Below are 21,163 nucleotides of genomic sequence, written 5' to 3'. Positions count from 1 at the left end.
GCTTTCCTTCCACGCTGTGTTATGTGGTTCTTGCCATATAGTTTTCCCTTCACCTTTCTGAGGCTCTCTGTGGTATGTATATATGTACTGCAGAGATGTCTCTGAGCATTACCAGAGTAAGACCTCTGGTTGCATCTCTGTGGCTCAGTGACCACCTAGCAGTTCAAGCGGTTATATTGCTTTGAGGATGTTGGATGGACAGTATTTCTTTATTTCCCTGTGTTGAGCCACATAGGTATGTCACCTTGTTACTTCTAGCTTGCAACCTCAACACCATGCTCCCATCTTCAGGGCAGAAATACCCTTGGTCCTATTAACACTAAAGCACTTGTACCTCTGCTTGCTCCTTTTGGCTCCAGAGAGCCCAAAAGCTGGAAGCATTGCAACTGTTTGAGATTTTTAAGAAAAGAGTTAGCTAGTTGCCCTTGCAGGAAATGTGTGAGTAAAGAAACTGCACTTGAAAGGATGAAGGGGAAAATGGGGGGGGAAGATGTTTTTCATTTATTTGTTTACAAATGCAGATTTTTTTCAATGGATGTTTTATATACAGTTATTGAGCAGCACATCTATCAAAGGCAGAACCACACACATTTATGTACAATTGTCTTTTTATTTTCAGTAGTGGTTTTCGAGCACTGATGTGTTTTCCTTAACTACTTAAGTTATTTAAAGCCAATTCTCACTCACAGTGGCCCTCCATTAACCACAACTCTACCCAGCTGGTGTGGCCTCATAGCCCGCTGTCTGACAAGTCCCCAGGTTTATGATGTAAGTAGAATTACTTAATACTTCTGTGTTTTGTTTTTCATTTATTTAACTTCAGCAAAGCAGTTTTTTTCTTTTTAGGCAAAAGGTTGGTATGATATACTAACTGTGAGAAAGTGCTGGTTTGTCATAGGCAGGCAAGATTTAAGATACTCTCCCCTGAGGCAACAGCTTCTGTTAGTAGAAATCAGAGATGATCTTATTGTTCAGATGCTACATTAAAAAAATAACATTAATGGATATTGGAAAATTACAGGCCTAGTCAATAAACCAGCTCAGGGAATCACTTCAAAATATTCAGTCCCTTCTCAACACTTTTGGACAAGATTCTTTTCCTGTTACTGCTAAGGTTGCATCAAGGTCTCCTTCAGAGAAGACACTGACACATTTACTCATGCTGGAAAGAAATCTGGTAGAGCTTCCCTTCATTGTTTCCACTGTGAAATTTGAGATCACATTTCAGAAACAGTTAATTAGTTACTTATCTGAGTCCAGCAGGTCACTATACTGTCTTTACAGCCATGTCTTGCAATAATTAATGCTTCATTCTCTATTACTCTTGCAGGATCCTGATACATGTCATTCCTATCTGTACAGTGCTTCTGAAATCTACAACTTATGAGCTGCTTGTAAATAAAACCATGGTACTATGTGGGAACACTCAAATTTGCAGGTTCTCTGAAATGGTAACATCTCTGCTATGTTCAAGTAGTCTTGGACCAGATTTCTATTACTCTTTTCATAGAGAGTTATGAATTCCACTTCCAACTTTGAAATACTTCCCTGCATTTCTTTTTGGTATCATTAGCATCTTTCTTTTACCTGATAGTAAAGTTTCAAAGAAATCTGAAATGTCTGTTGCCTATTTGGAGCTATTAGTAATGCAAGAAATTGGCCTTGTTCCCATCTTTGCAATGACACTGGAGATCTTAAAACAGATCTAGGCTGGAAGGCATCCATCAGACCAATTACCCTACTTGTGTGTTGCCCATGTGTCTATCTATGTATGATCTTATGAGATTAGTTATCCAGTAACGGAGGATCTAGCCAGAATGAACATGCAAGCTTTGGATTTATTTTCTCTAACAGTTGGGCTCTTTTTTCCTCTTTAGTCCTCATTCTTAGCTATTACCACATGTGGAAACTTATTCTTTACTTGGATTGGTTGTGACACACACACACATACACTTGGGATGTTAACTTCATCATTAAAAATGCTTATGAGGCTGCATACTTTTTTTGAGGTGTATAATGTGGAACTTTCACATTGTATTCTTTCTTCTTGTTCCTATTTTGGTGTGATGCTGTGTTAGTCTTGGGATAGAATATAATTTTGAGACTTTATTTCTAGTTTCTTTTCAAGATTTCCAAACTCTGCAGTTGCTTTATTGCTTTTCATTTCTTTGCATGGCTGGCTCTTTTACAGCACTTGACTATACCATTTTATTACTGGCTACAAAACTGTGGAATCTTTTTGCCTTCCTATTAAGTGCAGGTGAAGCAATTGAGAGAGCCATGTCTTTGGGGGGACAGAAACTGCTTCGAATAGTTGTGTTTTTGTGAGGTATTTCCAGGAAAATTGAATGGTACATCTGAGAGAATTAAAGACTGAAGATTTTGAATTAAACAAGCAAAAAAGTCTAAATACTTAACAGAATGTAACATATCTGGGTTGTGGTTTAACCCCAGCCAGCAACTAAGCACCACTCAGCCGCTTGCTCACTTCCCCCCACCCAGTGGGATGGGGGAGAGAATGAGTGGGGAAAAAAAAAGTAAAACTCATGGGTTGAGATAAGAACAGTTTAATAGGACAGAAAGGAAGAAAATAACAATAATAACAATTAAAAAATGACAATAATAATAATAATAAAGGAATTGGAATATACAAAACAAGTGATGCACAATGCAATTGCTCACCATTTGCTGACTGATGCCCAGTTAGTTCCTGAGCAGTAATCAGTCCTCCCAGCCCCACTCCCCCCAGTTTATATACTGGGCATAATGTCACATGGTATGGAATACCCCTTTGGCCAGTTTGGGTCAGCTGTCCTGGCTGTGTCCCCTCCCAACTTCTTGTGCCCCTCCAGCCTTCTTGCTGGCTGGGCAGGAGAAGCTGAAAAGTCCTTCACTTAGTCTAAACACTACTTAGCAACAACTGAAAACATCAGTGTGTTATCAACATTATTCTCATACTAAATCCAGAACACAACACTATACCAGCTACTAAGAAGATTAACTCTATCCCAGCTGAAACCAGGACAAGCTGGAAAATGTGTTGCAAACAGAAGTAGTGAATACTAGATCTTATTCAGATGCATGTCTGAGCAGTTATGACATCTATAAAGAGAATACAAATATGTGGCTATACTGACTCTGTATTTGTGTATTGTTTTCAGCTTTTGTTGTTTTTTTCCCTGGCTTCATTACAACCTTATTTAGAATTTATTTTCACTTCTGTGAGTGGGAGTACATCTTTTTAATTAGATGCCAAGAGGGCGGGGGGGGGGGTTAAAGTCCAAAAGTCAGATAATCTTATTACATAGTCCACCTACAACCTATTCCTAAGTATGAGATCATGTCCTCTGAGCTTGAATTTGCATGGCATACATGTGAGGTTCTGAGTCAGCATGCAGGGGTGAGGTACAGTGGGGTTTTTCCAGAGCTGTCGTTACTATTCCTTGCTGATGCTCTCCCACTGCTTTAAGACTGTGCCACTAGGCTCACCATTAAGTTTTTCCCACCCAAAGAATCCAAGCTGGAACTTAAAAGCATGAAGGATTGCTGTAGTTAGTGTTTAAAATTACCATTTTCAAAAATTCACTCCTATCTTTCTCTCCTGGTGTTATCTTCAGTGCATGACCATTTGGCAGGGCTTTCCAATTTATCCCAAACTAATGTAGGTCACTTTTTTCTTCCCTTTTGACATGTCCTTTGAAACTTCTAGTAATTCTCTGTTTCATCAACCTTTTTTCCCATCTGGAAGGAGCAGCTGTGTTATCACCTGTTCTTCCTAATGAAGTACTCCTGGGGAATTTTTTTTTTTGCTTGTTTGTTCAGGGGTGTGGTTTTTGTCCTACACACTCTCCCACCATGGGTTTTTTTTTTGTTTGTTTGTTTTTTTTCTTTGAAAGTTTAGTTCTTGCACCATACACAGTGTGACAACTTGGTATGAAAGTAAGGGGAATTGAATTATTTTTCTAAATATGCAAACCCAGTAAAGAAATGTCATTTGCAGTCTATATAAGTCTTGGAGGAGGTAATTCTCAAAATTGGTAAGAAAAATGTTCAGCTGTGCCTCGCCTCTCCCCTTTCTTAGTGATTCTAGCTTCATAGCAAAAATTGTTTAGTTTCCTTGATGAATTTGAACTCGGCTGAGAAATAGCAAAACTCTAAGCAGAGCATCAGATTTAAGTTGTAATTTATTTTGCATGCGTACTACTTGATGCTTTTGCTTTGGAGGCACAAGATAAGTAACTTCTAATGCAAGTTTTGTCATCCATGATGCCTGTGTTCTATTCAGCCCCAGCCGTGTACGTGATGAATACCAGCGCTTTGTATGTGCAGTGTACTTTGCATGTGCTTTTTGCATTGCCTTAGGAGGTAATAAAGACTGGCTTTGTAAGCAGTACCTCTAAATAAGCTTTAGCTGTTTTAACGTCTCCAGCACGCATTCTTAGGAGCATGAGCAGATTTTACCACAAATGGGACAGAATGCTGTGAGGTCCCTCAAGGTTGTGGTCAGCATGTCAAAGCAAAATTCAGTCTTTTACAGGGTTTTGGATTTAGGTACTTACCCATTCTAGTTTGTCAGTTTAAGTAGTGAAGTTCAGACCTATGTTTTTTGAGTGAATTGAAGCTATTCCTACAGAACTGTAGGGGATTGCAGAGGCCAGTTTAGGGTTATTCTTGGAAGAATTTCAAGTCTCTAGGGATCTACTTGGATACATTTCCTGTCTTTCTTGAAAGAATTGTTCATGCTGCATGAAGCACAGTAGGTTTATTCACCCATCCTCTTTGCTTGCAAACATAGCAAATCCGTATACTACATGGGATTTTTCATGGATGTTCTCTGGGGAAATATATGAAATAAATTGCCTTCTGCTTGTAGTGCAATTCAGAAGTGAAATAAATAAGTGGAACTTGGCTCATACAAGGCAATGTTTGTTCACTATGTTGAGAGAAAGCTCAGTGTTTTCTCTGGAACTGATCATGTTTACATACATGTAAGTATAGCCTGGGACAAACCAGCAAAGACTGAGTTAGGACTTGCCATATAGTATGAAGCCTGTGCCCTCTCCTTTCAGTATTGTGCTTCCAAGAGCTTTTCAGCCCTTTGGGGAAGCTCAGATGTAGTGTGTGTTCTTACCAGTTTCTTATCTGATGGGTGGCTGCAAGGATCTGCTGTTAAATAGCATTGTGGAGACAGGAGGTGCCTTGGGAGCTTGCTGCAGCCGCTTCACACGTGGCCTTGGTATCACAATACCTCCCCGTGTGCCGTTAGCCCTGCCTTCCCCTCCTTGGTGCTTCTCCAAGGGCAAACACCATGAAAGGCAACTTGTGATAGAGCTTCTCAGCTTCTTCGACTTCTTAAAACATAACCAGTCAACAGTCATAAACTTGTTTTTCTGCTTTTTATCTTTGAGCATCTCTTCGTCAAAAACAGAATATATAGGGATATCAGATTTTCTTAAACAGCCGATTATTTTGTGTACCTTTTTTAATCATCTTGGTCTTGTCCCTCAGGCTTTTTCTCTTTTGCAATGGAAAGCTTGTAAAGGCTGTTTCTGCCGACTATAGCTGAGCCCTTTAATTTCTGCCTTTTTTCTAAGACAGTGACAGTAGTTCAGTGTTTTCTTTGCAATCAAAGAAAGCAAGTGTCCTAAACTGTATTTGCTCTTTGATAACAGTGCTTTCTATCACAGTAACTCTGTCTCTAATAAGCAATGATAAATTTGGATGCCACAAAGGTTCTAAGAAATTAGCATTCATTCTAAGTAGGGCTTGTCTTGCACTTGACGCTGAACTGCACCATTTCTTCCGATGATTTTGGTAAACTCCTGACACTTCTTCCAGTCCTCATTAGTTAAATATTCTGTATCATCTAGAGGCTTCTGCTGTTTTATTCTGGCTGATTATCGTTCTGAAATAATGATAGGAAGCTTTCCCAGGAAGTTTTATTTAGCTGGGCACTGCATTTTTCATCGTGGACAGGTTAATCAGCATGTTCAGTCTCAAGTGCTCTGAACTCCTGCAATACAGGTAGGGCTTTCTGGTCAGGCTGATCACAGGCAACCTACCTCATGAAGCCTGTGCCCTCCTTCATTTGCTGAAGTGGAAGGAAATGATGTATTTTGAGAATGTAGCCTGATGGGTGTCCAGCCTACTGAGGAGAACAGCAATATACATGCTTACATTTCAGCTCTTGCTAAGCAGTATGGAGCTATTCACATGGGGAAATAATTGCTTTCAGTTGCAACAAAGCAAGCTTATAGTACTGATAGAATTTTCTTCAAATATGAGGAAGCCCCATTTTCTGACCAATTCAGCTGTTCTGCCTTTTACCAAGACCATGTTAAACAGGAGTGAAACATGGTAGAATTGTTTCCTGTTGTATTATGCTGTGTAGAGAAATTAAGCGTTTTGTTACACTTAGCAATTCTAGTCTCTGACCTTATATTTCAACTCATCTCTGCCAAAATAAATTCACAGGGTTTTGTGAGCCACTTTCTTAAATGATTTTGAAAAGAAAACATATCAGAACTAGTTACAAAACCATGAAGCAAGCACTTTCTTGTATCAGTCTTTCATACTTTTATGGCTCAGGAGCATTCCTAAGAACTAGGTCAAGTAATTCTCTTATTTAGTACCAGGTAAAAGTAAGCAAATAATTTAAGAGTGTGGTTATTTTTCAGTTTATATACAAAAATTTGTTGAGGAAGCCTTGAATATAAAGTATTTGGGCCTAATGAGTTCTTACCAGTTTGCATGAGTCTTTTGCTAATGAACTTAACTAATTAGCAACAGATGCAACTCTGACTCTGTATCTGGAGTGACTTAATTGTGCTTGGTCTCCAGTCTTTTTCCTGTACTGCCTTCTAAATTGTCATGCAGAAACCAGTATATACTGCTCATCTCTCCTGTACTTCTGGTAAACTTCCAGTGCTATTAAATCCCTAGTTACCTGTTTCATAATCTAGTTCTTGGATTCAGCTCCCCCTCATCTCCACAATAGCAGTAGTTATACAGGGAGCAGTAAGCTGATTTGCAAACACTGGGTTCAAGGTTATTTTTAACATTTCTTAAGGTGGAATTTTACCGCTTACTGCTTCTGTATTGACGCGTAGGTAAACTCTTCTGTTCAGTTACATTCTTGGCAAAGACTAGATGTTGTGCACTGTACAAAGATTTTTCTTATTTTCCAGAATCAAGAACAGCTTAGAGAAGAGGATTCTGATTTTATTCTGAATGATGGTGACCTTACCGTGACATATGGTGATACAACAATAACTGCAAATGGTTCTTCTGGCCCCCATACAGCTACCACTAGCCTTGATGGCAAGAGAACAAAAAGTAGTTCAGAGGAAGCACTAGAACGTGATTTGGGAGCAGCAGATCATGAAGTTACAAGCAGGGGTACCCGGCTAGTATTTCCTCTGGAAGACAATGCATGATTACTGACTCAGTAAAAATAACTCTTGCTCAGTGGATGGATCAAGGAAGACTGCAGGCCACTGTGTCACTTGAGGTGGGAATGTTTATTTAAACAAGTTAACACGCGTAAGTGGTTTTACTAGGGTCTGAAGATGTCACCTATTTTTTACTCAAGATGCTGACAGTGGGGTTTTCTAAATGTCTGAAAATAGACAAATGAGAAAACTGGTCATTCTCCTCTTCAACCACATATTGAATCCAAGTATAACTAGCATGCTGCAATTGTCTTGTTCAGCTGCAGCAGCTCTCTCTGAAGAGAGGTACATGAAAACATTGTCATAGAACTGAGCTTGTCTTGGCTTAGCTTGGGAATGTGGAAGAAGAAATATAAATATGATAATAATTACGAGATAAAAAAAGAATGTACTTGTATCAATGTGGAGAGATCCATTGTTAACTTCTCTCGTGAGGCTGAGGAAACTAAAGTAAAACGGGACAGTATACATTAGGACTACAGGTGCATGAATGGAAGACTGGGGAATCTGTTATTGCAAGCTGTACTTTATGTATTTCAGGGAAAAAAGGGAAAAGAAGATTTCTTCACTGGCCATGTGTTTAAATAGGAAAGCAATGAGAGCTACTTGTCCCTTTAGCTTTGGGCAACTTGACTATTACTATTCGCCTAACTTCTAGTGCCTCAAAAGAAAAACATCCAACTTCCTGTGGTCTAAGACATACCTGACCCGACACAAGCCCAGAGCCAGGTTCTCTCGGGTAAAAGTCATGAGGTGAAGCTTTCTCTCCCTTAGGGTTCTTAAAAGCAGATGAAGATAGTTGGAAATGTATCTTGGGCTGGGGAAAACAGCAGATAAGAGGAGGAGGGGCGTGGGGGGGGAGAGAGAGAGAGGCAGTATTGAACTTGCATGGAACCATGAGGTTTCATATTGCTCAGAAGAATCCATGGACTCTGCTTACAGTTCTTGTGTGTGATAAACAGCAAACATCTAATTAAATGGACACACAAATACTGCTGGCTTTACCATTTGTGACTATACTAAAAGAAAGGTGTTTACTCTTGTTCTCTTTCGCAGAGTAGATGTGAAACTTCAGTGGGGCATTGCACAACAACATATAAGCTACAGAAGTGATGAACTGTAGTATCATCTTAAATGTGAAAAGGGAAAAAATCTTTACCTAGTATTTAGCCCACTTACACGTAGGCTAGCTTTAACTTATTGCTAAATGCTTTTTGATTTCCAAATGAGGAGATATCGTCTTTGCCAATAGCTGAAAACTTACGCTTGGAAGAGCAGTTCAGCTATTTAAAGCATGCTAAAATGTGATTTCATTCTCATGTCTCAAAAAGTTTATTTTTTTAAAGAGTTTTGTGGCCCACTAATGTGATGTAATATCAGTTTGTCTAATAAGTGTGTTTTTCTTGCTGCCATTTCAGTTGTTCCTCTCATAAAATTGTGTGTGAGTAAATACCCGCTCTGTTTTTCCTTAACTATTAAACCTAATGGGCTAACGTTGGTACGGGAACTTACTGCTGCAGAGAAACATTGCAGTCCTATTGTCTAGTCTGCTTTCTTTCAAATGTGTTCTCTAATGAATGATCTACCTCCTTATCTGTCCCTCCAAGGTAAATTTGTAAAGGGCATTGATCTATAATGACTGTCTGACATTATTAAGAAAAGAGACACGAGAAAATCAGAAGCCTTTTTGTGGAAAAACTGGAAGACCAATACAGTCTGAGCTCTGCTCTTAAATGGTGAAGAGTAACAAACTCTGATGAAGATCTCTGAGCAGAACAACTCCTTTTCAGTTCTCATCTGCTTTCAAGGAAGACAAAGCAGATAGCAATGATCCATGCTAGTTATACTGTTTACATGGCTTGGTTTTTTGGGGTTTGGGGGTTTTTTGGTGTTTTTTTGTTTTTTGGGTTTTTTTTGGTTTTTTTAAGTGCTCTGACAGTAGAAAAAGTAGTTTCCTCCTACATTACAAAAGCTGCGTTCATTTTGGACAAGTCTTTGGGACCCATGCTGTCAATGCTGAGTGAGGACTTGAGACTTCTACAACAATTAAGAGTTATTAGCTGAGTCATATGAACCAAATTTTGGGTTGAGACAGTGAAACTTACCCAAAATAAATGGACTTAATACAGTGAGGCAAATATTTACATGCAGCTTGAAGCTGAAGCTTACCAAATTACTTTGGCTGAAAAACAGAGCCTTACGCAGACAGAGATCTGTTCTTTGGAAGAAAGATCTGGTACAGATTCCAGAAGCAGAAATTCTGTTTCGTTAGCTTTCTCGGGAAGACTGAATTTCTTAAAAGCATCAGTAAACCATCCCAGTGCAGATGCTTCTCTGTCTGTGTTTTTAATTCCCATAGCAAAAATATACAATTGAATTAAGTTCACCAGTAAGCCCAAAATGTGGTTGTGAAAGAGCAGCCAAAATAGTTGGATCACTGGTGAGAGGTGAGGAATATAATACCCTAATTCACATTCAAAAATTACTTAAAAAGCTTATCCAACATGGTGAGGAGAGGCCCATATACATAAGCTTAATTTTAACTCATATATTACAACAATGCATTTTATTCCTTGATTTTTATCTATTTTTCATTTTAAGTCTTCTTCCAAAATTGGACTTCACTGTCAACAAAAGGTAAGCTAAAACATCTAGCCTCTTACTACTGACACTGATCCTTGTACCAAGTTCCCAAGGGACTCCTTTACTGAAAAGGTGGGAAAACCAAAAAGAACCCTCCTCGTCCTGAAACACTGCATATTTCACCAACTAATAGATGCTTTTTTTTCTTGTGTATATCCTTTTGAAAGAATAGTTTAATACTTTCAATTCCTTTCCAGTAAGATCCTGAGCTGGCAAGAACTTGACCGAACCATACCAGGAGATGGGTATTTTCTTATAAACTTGGTGTGAGGTTTTGAATAGAAAACACAGCTTAAGATCGTAATGAACAGCAATCAGTACATATTAATACCCTCTTCAAATTGAAAAAGAAAACCAGTAAGATGATGGTCTTCACTGAAAAAGGTGTTGCTATACTAACATAGGATGTTGTAGCTCATGTGGCTGCCCTTGTACTTGGGACTGAGGGATTTCTCCTTGTACTTTTTCTGCTTGCTGCACTGTCAACTTACTGCTGAAAATCTTCACCTGAAGTTGCCAGGAATCTGCTAACTTCAGTCCCTGGAGATGGGCAAAATGAAGTCCCTAATCTTATTTCAGTGCTTCACAGAAGCAAGGCAAGACTGTTCTGCAGTTGCTTGAATTCCCATGCAAACAAATCTTTCTGATTTACTTGTGTAAAAGGTCACAGCAATCCACAAGCAGTACGAACATCATATTTAAACAGACTAAGAAGTTATCTAAACCCGTTTAATGGTTGGGGGGGGGGGGGAGATTAGAAAGATTTTAATTTACAGAATTTGGAAGAACACAAAAAATATCTAGAAAACTGGCATTTTTGTGCTTTGCTTGCTAGTTAATTCAGCATCTGTGAGAAATGATCATGTTTTGAGTCACCTGTACAATGCTGCACATTTTTTGTGCAAAAGAGCAAATTCTCTTAACTTCCATGGGACTATAGGCGGTTTATCAGTTAAAGTTGAGTAGCTATGAGCAGATCCTGTGACTAAGAGCAGTACCACAGCAGCCTCACTACAAACACAGGCATAACACTGGATTTTTTCAGGGTGCTGTTTGTGAGAAGTGTTTGAAGTGCTGCTTCCATTGGCTTCAGCAGTAGCTCTGATACTCTGAGCTCAAGTTATCAGAAAGGAGGAATGCTATGACAAGTGTGTTTATGCTGTACGTTACATGTCTGCTATGCAGAAGAAGGGTACAGTGTAAGCTACCTTTTCTGATAAAGACTGAACAAGGGTGAAGTATCACATACTTGGTACTTGACCAAGTCTAGCCCTATTCCAAGGATGCAAGTTTTTTGGCCTATGAAAGGAAACCAAAAATATTTTTTATTTTTTTTACACTGAAGGAATTGCCTTTGGGGAAAGGACTGCAGAAATTTTAACTGAAGGGGAAAAAAATCTAAGCTTTTTTGGCTGAACTTCCAAAGAGCTGATCTGAAGCAAGTACATAGCAAAGGTTAAAATGATGTCTACTACTAACATGATAGCTACTATGTTTTACTCCTGGGGAGAGGGAAAGACCTCATGGTAGGAAGTCCAGATAGCATGAGCACCTTATAATAACTAGAAGGCCAGATCCTGTGATTTTTAATCTTTATAATCAGTGAGACAATTTGTAGATTGGCATGGAAAGCGTGGTCCTTCTTGTGTAAGTTCAATATAAATTGAATTGCTGTCTCTCTTCAGACAGTATCAGTCAGAGGAGCTTCTGAGTCTAATTTGTAACAGTAAAACCCTGGAAGCTAATATGCTTCACATGCTTTTCAAAGAAAGGTTCAGTGTTTCTTTTAACTCTGTTTGAAGTAGCTCACAGGAATAACATCTTGACCTCAGCCTTGGCAGAGATGGTCTCTGCCTCTGCACAAGTGTGGGAATGGAATTTGAGTAACCAGAAGCCTCAACTTCATGAGCTTTTCTTTAAGATGCGGGTGAGGGGAGAAACTTTTTGGGGGAGAAACCAGAGAACTTAGATACATCAGCAGGGAGTATTCCTCTCCAAAATACTGAACTCGTGACCCACTGAGTCTTAGAAGCAAGGGAAGATAAACCATGACCAAGAGGCACAGACCATCCAGCAGGAAAGCAGGCAGGAAATACCCCAAACTGGCTATGTACAATCTTGGTTGTAATCAGAGTCACAGAAAGTAGGACAGAGCTGCTGAGTAGCTTGAACACATTCCTAAGAGAAAAACACATAGAATAACAATTTCAAATGTCCGTACACTGAAAAATGCTCTTTGTAAGAAGCAGCCCTTGCAAACCTTATTTGCAGTGCAGGAGGAGGGTCTCGCTTCCCCAGTTTGGGGAGGAGAGTAATACTGCGCAGTGAGAAGCCACAGATACTTCTTGGCCTGGGATTTTTGGGAGTGCCCTTCTAAAAAATAACTTCCAGTAGAAACAAGCCTGCAAAGTGAAAGAGAAGGAAAGTGTGGAGGAAATAGTGAATTACAAAGCCAGGAAATGGCTTAAACAGGCAGCTTTACTGTGGGAATAGCATGGTAAACAATTGCTACTCTTAATCTTGCAGTCCTAAATGCTCAGAATTTTTGTAGGCTTCTGCATACCTTATCCTAAAACAGGGGCAATGGGATAATGCAAAAGTAATTAAACTACCCTATCCTGATTGATCACAAAATCAAAGGCTTTCACAGGGAAGCACTGACTTGCTTCTACTCCAGAGCAAGGAAAGTAACTTTTTTAAAAAAAATGTTCAAAATAATCTTGCATTGCTACTATGTTTTTTTGAGTCTAAAAAGCCTTTAGTAATTTTGAAAGCAGTTCTAGGGTAACATTAGTCTGGTAAAGATGGAGGTGCCTTATAAAATGTGCATACATACAAACAGGTTGTAAATGCTTGGCCAATCATATTTGTGTTGCAGACTCAAATGAAATTTCATATCTTCATTTGATACTTGCAATTTATACAGGCTTTTGCTATGGAAATTAAACAGTTGTGACAAAGTGATTAAATGCTAGAATCAGTTCAGATTTTCAGGTAATAAAATAATCTATCTGGTTTGGATGCTGTATCCACTATGCCTTTATCGTATGCTACCTTCTTGACCGTAATCTATTTTGCACCACCCCACGTGGACTTGCAGACCTCCAAAATGCCATTGGGTTTGAAGCTTTATCTAGGGACTGAAACTTAACTGGGAGAGACAGCTCATAATAACTTATACTGGAATAAAGGACTTCATTTGTTGCCTGCACTGTCTATGTCGGGAAACTTGGTGGTGTAGAAAGGTGTCTGCAGGGAGGGAGAGAAGCCGTGGCTTTTTGAATACCTGGTTATGCTGATGCGGATAAAGCCAGTGTCCCTCCCAGGTTCATGTACAGTAGTACGGAGCCAGAAGGGTTTTATACTGGTGCATGCAAAGAGGCAGCAATCTTTGTCCTAGGGAAATTAAAAATGTTTGGGTTAGTCCTAGCTTTTGTTAATGTAATGCTTTTTCATTTAATTTTCTGATGGCCCTAGTTTCTTGCATTTTTTTAACCTTTTGGAGCTTGAAAGCATCATCCCATATAAACACATTATGTGTGTATTTTAAAAGGGGCGGGGGGGGTTTAGAATAGTCAGGCTTCACTTTTGTGCCTGAGCACAATGTCAAAGCTATGCTACGTTGCTAGCTTATGCAAATTTGGTTAATTAGATGGCAATAATTTGAAATACTGTAATTAAAGGTCACTTTCCAACTTTTATTTAGAAAAAAACCCAGATTTGCATTCCCTCAGAGAAAGTGAATGCTCAACTTAAAAGGGTTTTGCTGCAATGTTAAAATACTTAACTTTAGGCTATGAGAAATAGATTAGATTTATTTTTTAACTAGTAAAGTCTCTGAAGTTGTTATTACAGAGGCAGGGAGAAGTAGGTCATGCAGTTCCATGTTATAACATATTTATGAATTTTATTTCCAGATTTTAGTTTAATCAAGGAGGTTATCATCCACTGTCTGATTTTGAATTTCAGTCCTAAATTGTCTGGCTGAATGTCTTGGTGTTGACACAGATTAATACCAGAAAGCAGAATACCAGAAGGTATTCTGCTGGATCGTATCAGCCGATTAGTAATAGTCATTGTGAAATAACAGCTTCCAGCACACAGGGTCACTTGAGGTAAGTTTGTCTGATTTTAGTTTGGGATGTTGGAAGTAAAGAAAGGGATATGACCCATAGCTGGTTTCAGTGGAGCAGGGAGAACGTAAGCATCTAAGGGTGTCCCAAATTTGCTTCCTTCCTTTAAGGGAGACAGGCTGCTCTGCCTTTCCTTTGCAGTTATAGGATGTGTGCTACAGATTTTCTGTTTATTAGTTCTGATCTGATCATAAAGCACAAAATCAGAGGCAGCATTTAACCTGATTTCCATCAGTCTACCATGCTCACAAATCTTAGCTTCTTGTCATTTAACATACAAACCCATCACTAAGGTTGCAGGAGGTGTCTTAAGGTTCCTTTGAACATAAAAACGCACTAGGTATCCAAAGCATATCATGCTGTCCTGACCAAGACTGCTATGGTAGATGGTCTGTCCAAACCTTTTGGTAACTTCTGCTCCCTTGTTATCAAAGCACCCAAGGCCTGTGTGGTATGATAGGTTCAAGCTGGAGGTGGGCCAAGCACTGTATCAGGGAGGGCTGTAATGTATATTAAATCCTATCCTTCCTAGAGATAATGTTATCTCTTGTGTGCAAGAAATTGGGTGCTACTGCACCAAATGTCTTTAACAACACTGAAGTAATTACTGTAAGCAGAGGTTTGTAGAACTGGAATATAATTCTGTATCCCCTGATACATCCTCTTCATAGTGTTGATAGCTACAGCAACAACCATCTTTCCAAAATTTGCAGTTTAAGCTGTGAGGATTTAAGGAAGACAGCAGCTCTCTGCAGTGTCAGGGTTTGGCTTTTTTGGTCTTCAGCACTTAGTGCAACAATGGTGTGCAGGTGCTCTGAGCCCTAGTTTGGGAGCTCAGTGTCCTAATGAGGTTAAGTGGCAAGGGATTATCGTTTAACTAAAACGGTGGGGAAGAGAGGAAAAGCAAAATATTGTGAAAGCTGTCTAAGCTGTGGGGATAGTAGTAGTGGAGGAGGGGGAATAAACACCTGCTGGGCTTTCTGCCACTGGCTGATTTGTGTACATACTTAGCTAAACATTCAATTGTGTGGACAAGATACTGCAGTAATTTCAGCTTTGTCTGAGTGTGCTGATTAAGGCTTCATCCACACACTCCTTTCTCAAGAGAAGAAATGCAAGTGCTGCTTGGAGCTCCTGCTCTGTCAAGAAGTTTCAGGTTAGGTATGAAGATGGTGTTACCATTCCAGGTCAGCAAAGTACTTCATCTTTCCATTTCATCTTAGTACTCCATTACTTCACATAGATCTTGGAGTCACTGGGAAGTAGCAGGTACAAGGCATTGTTAGCTTTTGTGGAGTTCATTGTTTTATGTCGAGTTATACCATTAGCTGCACTAGAACAAATAATCATATTTGTCATCTGTAGTCAAGTAAGAAATATGTCATCTCTTCTTATTTGATTAATAGTGGTGCAAAACTTCCTGTGGCTTGATATATACACAAATAAACTCCGTATTTCAGCTCAGAAGTGAAAAGGGCTGATGCTGGCAGGTCTTTCCTCAAGGCAAAGCTAGCAACTCAGCCCTCTTCTCACAGTACAGAATTGATTGAGAGTTCCATGACACCTACCTGGGAGCATCCAACAGTTGCTCCGATATCATTTTATTTTAGGAGGGACTGCAAGCTACAACTAAAAGTAAACATTATTATATGGAGAAATAAAATACAGATTTACATCAATATAGCTGTGATAGAGAGGAGTTATAACTTCTAAATCTGTTCTTAGGGTGAATGATCACGCAGACAAAGGAGGTCTGGATGATACACTTCATTTTATAAGATGATATTTGGAAAGTGCTTTGGCAAGAAGTCTTAGCTCATGCTTAGTTGCTGTAGTAAGAGGAATCTATCAGGATTAATAACTGACCATTTATTCTTGGTTCTGTTTCTTATCTTTTCACCAATTTTCACAATGGAGAAAAGTTGCTAGCAGTGTCACTCAGAGGTTTGTGCTGCTGGATCTGGAGAAGGGAGTGAGTAGGAAAGTGAAAAAACGTGTGGGATATTCAGTTACTTAGGATGATGGAACCCAATATTGACTGTGGGGTAGTGCTTAGTGAAAAGTACCTCCAGCTATACAAGTGCAACAGCCTATAAAACAGATGTTTCCTTGTAAGAAAGAGCTTGGAATCATTCTGGTTAGTGTTTAGAAGACAGCAGGAACCTATCTTCTAAAAAGACAAAAAATGTTGGGAACTGAAGTAAAAAATCACAAATCTTCTGTTGCTCTATAAATCCCCTACATGTCCCTGCCATCAGCATCCCATGTAGCTTTGGTAATCTTTGAAAGGACATAAAAAAAACCCTGAAGAGGCACAGAGCAGGGCAAAAAGGTAACCAGAAGTACAGTGCAATTTTCATATGATGAGTAAACACTGGGTTCTTTCAGTTGGGTAGAAGACATGGCAAAGGAGTTTTGTAAATATAAAAATGGTATGGCAAGGGAGAACAGGGAATGGCGATTCACCTGTTACTAAGAAGAAAATGAGAGGGTACTGGCTGACATGAAGCAGCAAATCAAAACCAAAGGCAATGTTGTTACCCTAAACAAACAGTGAAACTTGCTGTTCAAAAGTGTATCAACAGGTTCAAAAGTCAGCGTTTCTGACAAGACCGGTGGCACCGATAGCCGTTCAGCACAATCCAAACCTGGCCTCTGCCTTAGGCACTCCCCCAACAGCTGAGGAGGACGTCTTCTGTTGCATTGCTTCCCCTGAGCATGTCCTGCTAGCCTGAGTCGGGTACCGCTGCTGTGAAGGTTTTTCCCCTCGTACGCACACAGTGAGCTAGTCTGAGTTTTGCAATAAAAGAGATGAATGCTGGAAACAAACACCTTGTGTTAACCCCTCTGCTGTACCTGCACACCGGGCTGGGGAGTTGGGGGTCCGGTGCAGAAGCTGCTCGTTAGTGCTGTCCAAAGCAGCGATGCTTTGCCTGTCTTCGGAGAGGACATGAGGTGGAGCCTAGGCAGACTGCTAATTCCAGTGTAAGAGACTAGTGGACAGTCTTATTTATCTTGCATTATCTTATCACGCATTTTACACCAAATCACACTAGTTACATACAAATTGATGAGTTTGTTACCATAGTGACCGGTTAGCCTTGGGTTTATTTTTCAGGTCAGTGAAAACAGGAACTCACACCTCAGGTTAAATATTTCTCTCGCGCCTTGCACTTTTTCCATAACACTGAAGAAATGGGCACTTCTCGGTAGCTTGTGAAATCACTGGCAAGGCTTCTGCTCACAGCGTGACCTTCTTTGAGCAGGGACGGTCTTCCTCTTCCCAGTGATGCAATCTGAGGGCTTTGCTGTACTTTGCATGCAGTGAGTCACTTTATTTTTTGATGGCAGTATGATCCACAGTCAGCAAATCTGAGCATGAAATACTACAGTGCCAGTTGAAGGAGTTGAAACCCTTCTTATGCTATTCCTGTTGTCTTGTTTCCTTACAAATAGCTGGAAGCAGTGTCTCCAGTCATTAAGAGTTGCTGCATTTTGTCTGTACTTGTCCATTCTGGTCAACAATGACGTTTTTAAAGAGACTGGAACTTGTTTTAGGAAGAAGTAGTTCTTGATCCTCTCCACACAGAAAGTTTGGCTGAAGTGGATGGGTGCCCTACATTTGGAACTTTACTAGTTCACTCTCATACCGTATATGCAAAGTGTGAGCTGGCTGACAAGGCGGTGCAGGTACCGCCGTCTGCTTTCAGCGAGAGCAAACTGCCCCCTGCGCCGAAGTTCATCCTGCGGTCGAGAAGAGAAGCTCTGCAGTGAGCCTGAAAGTGAGAAGCATATCAGGTTTTGCAGTAATAAATAGGTTTTAGCATCTGGGGGAAGACATGAAAGCTTGTAATCAGGTAAGTTATGAAGTTCAGAACTTTTAGTTCTTCTTTGTCATTGTTATTTAATGAGAAAGGGACTCTTCTTCAAGATTACCAAGTGTTATCTTGGAAAACTGAGATCTAAGAAAATTACAGCTATTTCCTGCCTACAACTACAGAGCCCCTTTGTTCAGGAGGCCCAAGAATTGATGTTTTTAATGCTACTTATTTTCAACCTTTTTTTTTTTTTGTTCAATCCAAAGAAACCATTCTTCTTTTGCTTTTTGCAGTATGTTTTCCTCAAATATGTGTGAGCTTCCTTCTAAAAATAAGGAGTACTCAGTAAATTTTCAGTATGCTAACATCAGCTGAATATTTGAACTGGATCAAACAAGGGAGGAGTGGAAATAATGATAGGAGAGGGTGATCAGAATTAAACTGTACTTGAAGAGCTAAAGACGTTCCGCACACTGTCTTTCTTTCCCCCAGCCATTCTGTGTATTCTTAAATATAATCAGTAAAGGATGTTTAAGTGTTTATCAATCTAACATAGCTTCTGTTCCAAGATTAACACACCTATGATATGACTGAGTTCAATATTCTCAAAGCAACTGAATTTTGTTAATCCATTTACCTCCTCTTCTCCCTCTTCTCCCTAACCAATAGTGGGTTCATGAAGTAAAAACTATTCCTGCTAAACTAATCCACAGTCCAAGACAAAGTGATTTCTGCAAAGCACTTGAAATAACATAAGCCATGTGTGTTTTTGAAGTTAGGAGCTGTTTTGGTTTTGGTTTGTTTTTTGTTTTTTTTAAGAATAAAAAAGGTGACAGCTTACATTCAGTTTTGTGTAGCGTAATGCTTGAAAATGTGACTTTTTCTAAATACGCTATGTGTTCTGAGCCATCTGGTCAATGAAATAAAATTATCAAATCTATCTCTATTAAAAATCTTAAACAAAACCAAGTCTGCTTTCTTGTTGTGGGACAAGAAATAATATTTAAATACTAAATGATTACATACAATCTGAAAAAGGGAATCATAACCTGAGGTAAGACTACAGCTATCTTGAAAACATGCTTTAATCTAGAAAGGATGAGTAATTAAACACATGCCCCAGCTATAGACAGAAACTTTGTTCGTGGTGTGAAATTTTCAATACCAACTGCAGTACTGAAACATACCTATCTTTTTCTAGAAATGCCAGCCTTGTCTTTCCAGCAGTGCTTTTAGTCTTTATATTACAATGAGGAGAGAGCTCTTCTCTGTGCTTAGCCGTGCCCCACCTCTCGCTGTACACTAGTCATCCTATACAGAAAATCGTTTCTGTCCTATTATACCAGTAAGTTTGTCTTGTGTCGCAATGGTGGGTTTTAAAATGGCAAAACAGGAGCTTTCCTGGTGCGCTCCGCGGTGCCGGACCAGCCGGCCGCCGCGGGTTGGATGTGGCCGCGGAGCTCCAGCCGCCTGCTCCCGCCCGGGTCCCTCACTGCGCAGATTTGAGAAACCAAGTGCCCGCTGGCTTAGCCAAAGAGCGGGATTTCAGCTGTATGCATCTGTGAGTCAGGCTCTTCAGTAGGAGTTTGGGTTTAGACCCCGGAGAAGCGGCAGCGTTGAGCAGTTTGAGGCAGTGAAAGGGAGGGGAGCCCAGGGTGCGTAGGTGCAGTTTTGCCTAATGGACCGTGGGAAAGAGTCGCCTCAGGCGCGAGTAACACCCACGTTGGTAAAACCCTACTGCACAAATAGACAGGACAAAACGTGATTTACCCTCGCTATGGGTATTTAGAAAGGAAGGAGAAGGGAATACCATCAAATATAAACAAAACTACCCTCAGGTTGCTAAAAGCTATTGATAGCTGCATGCTTCAACAGAGATGCCATAGCTGTGTGGGGCAGAGGCAGCAGTAAGAAGGAAAAAAAGGTGCTTCTAAAAAGGAAGGTGGTCCATCCTGGGCCTTTGTCCAAGAAAATTTGCAAAGATGGATGTGCATTTTTTTCTTGTAGAAGTTCACTTTTTATTTGGAGAATAATACTATGCACGTATGAAAGCACTTGGTTACAATAATCAACCTAATTTTACCTTTGGCAGTTATTCCAAAACCTGACTGTCCAAAGGATGTAAACTTTGCTCTGTATTAATTGCACTTATGCCATTACAGGTATTCAAATTACTTCTCATAGTTAGATGCTTCTAGTACTACGGCTGCTTTAGTTTAAGGAGTAACTATCACCTTCCCCAGATAGTTTTTACCTTTACTGGTTTAAAACCACTCAATATGGAATGAACAGTTCATGGGCAGAGCAGTGATGAAGCCCTGCAGACATTCAGAAATAAGTCTTGGGAATTATTCTGTAGCGCCATACACTGCTTCTGCATTCCCCAGATCAAAGCATTGTTAGAAGATGAAAAAGTTGTATTAATTAAATGCCTACCTCAAAATTATTCTAGCTGTTCTGTAACAGATCACAAGAGACTTCTGCTTATCCCTGGACCTTCCACTCCCATGCAATAGTAAGATTTTTAAAATAAACTTTACTAAAGGCACAGCCTAACTCTTCAGAAGAGTGGATGTTTGCCACGAGGACTGGGGCATCACCCACCTGCGCTGTTCCCAGTAAAGGGGTTTCACACTCTGCCTCCACCTGCTGAGGAGTGCTCCTGGGGCAGCCCCGGCGAGCTCAGTGTCTCGGAGCTGGAATTCCTCCTGGCAGGAATCTGTGGAGCTGTAGGTACAGGCATGACTGGATAAGCTTTGACAGCTCCAAGCAACTTAAAATTCAGTTTAGAAATAAGCTGAGTTTATTCAGTCTTAAAACCGCTTACTAGCTGTTTTCTTCAAGGTTAGCATTACCAGTTCACAAGCAACACGTTAACCTACAGTGGAGAGCTAAAAGCAGTAGGATGGCCATTTTCCAGGGCAGAAGTATGAAACTAAAATATTTATCTGATGATCTGATCTGGTAGCATTAAGGCAGAACTGGGAGTAGTTCTGGGACTTGGGTCAGGTGGAGTGTGGAAGTTGCTCAGTATGAAAGGATGAACGAACCAAAGCACTTTATTGTTAAACTGAGGCCCGAATTGGAAACTAATAGGCTTGAAAGCTGATTAGGGTTT

The 21,163-nt window shown here is 39.9% G+C and overlaps 1 protein-coding gene and 1 non-coding gene across 16 annotated transcripts in view; both read left to right on the top strand.

Moving 5' to 3' along the window:
* SLC9A7 (solute carrier family 9 member A7) overlaps positions 1-18,696 on the top strand; it is an 87,098-nt gene extending 68,402 nt beyond the window's left edge. For 3 of the 15 annotated variants that reach the window (XR_005931178.1, XR_005931177.1, XR_005931175.1), the window contains one exon: positions 690-768. Coding sequence is in view for 9 of the 15 variants with exons in the window: in XM_029998912.2 (XP_029854772.1) it covers positions 663-768; positions 7,188-7,436 (355 nt within the window). In the remaining 6 variants the exon portion in view is untranslated. Of the gene's footprint in view, positions 1-619; positions 769-7,187 lie in introns of those variants that run through there. The other 12 variants (XR_005931176.1, XM_041119433.1, XM_029998912.2 and 9 more) reach the window with 10 other exon arrangements.
* LOC115334746 lies at positions 5,083-5,270 on the top strand. Its single transcript, XR_003921241.1, has one exon. It is a non-coding gene; the product is annotated as a U2 spliceosomal RNA (small nuclear RNA).
* Positions 18,697-21,163: the final 2,467 nt, after the last annotated feature.

Source organism: Aquila chrysaetos, chromosome 23, assembly GCF_900496995.4.
Source record: "Aquila chrysaetos chrysaetos chromosome 23, bAquChr1.4, whole genome shotgun sequence".
Taxonomy (NCBI): Eukaryota; Metazoa; Chordata; class Aves; order Accipitriformes; family Accipitridae; genus Aquila; species Aquila chrysaetos.
Note: the sequence above shows the minus strand (reverse complement) of the source record. Positions and strands in the feature narration are given on the sequence as shown.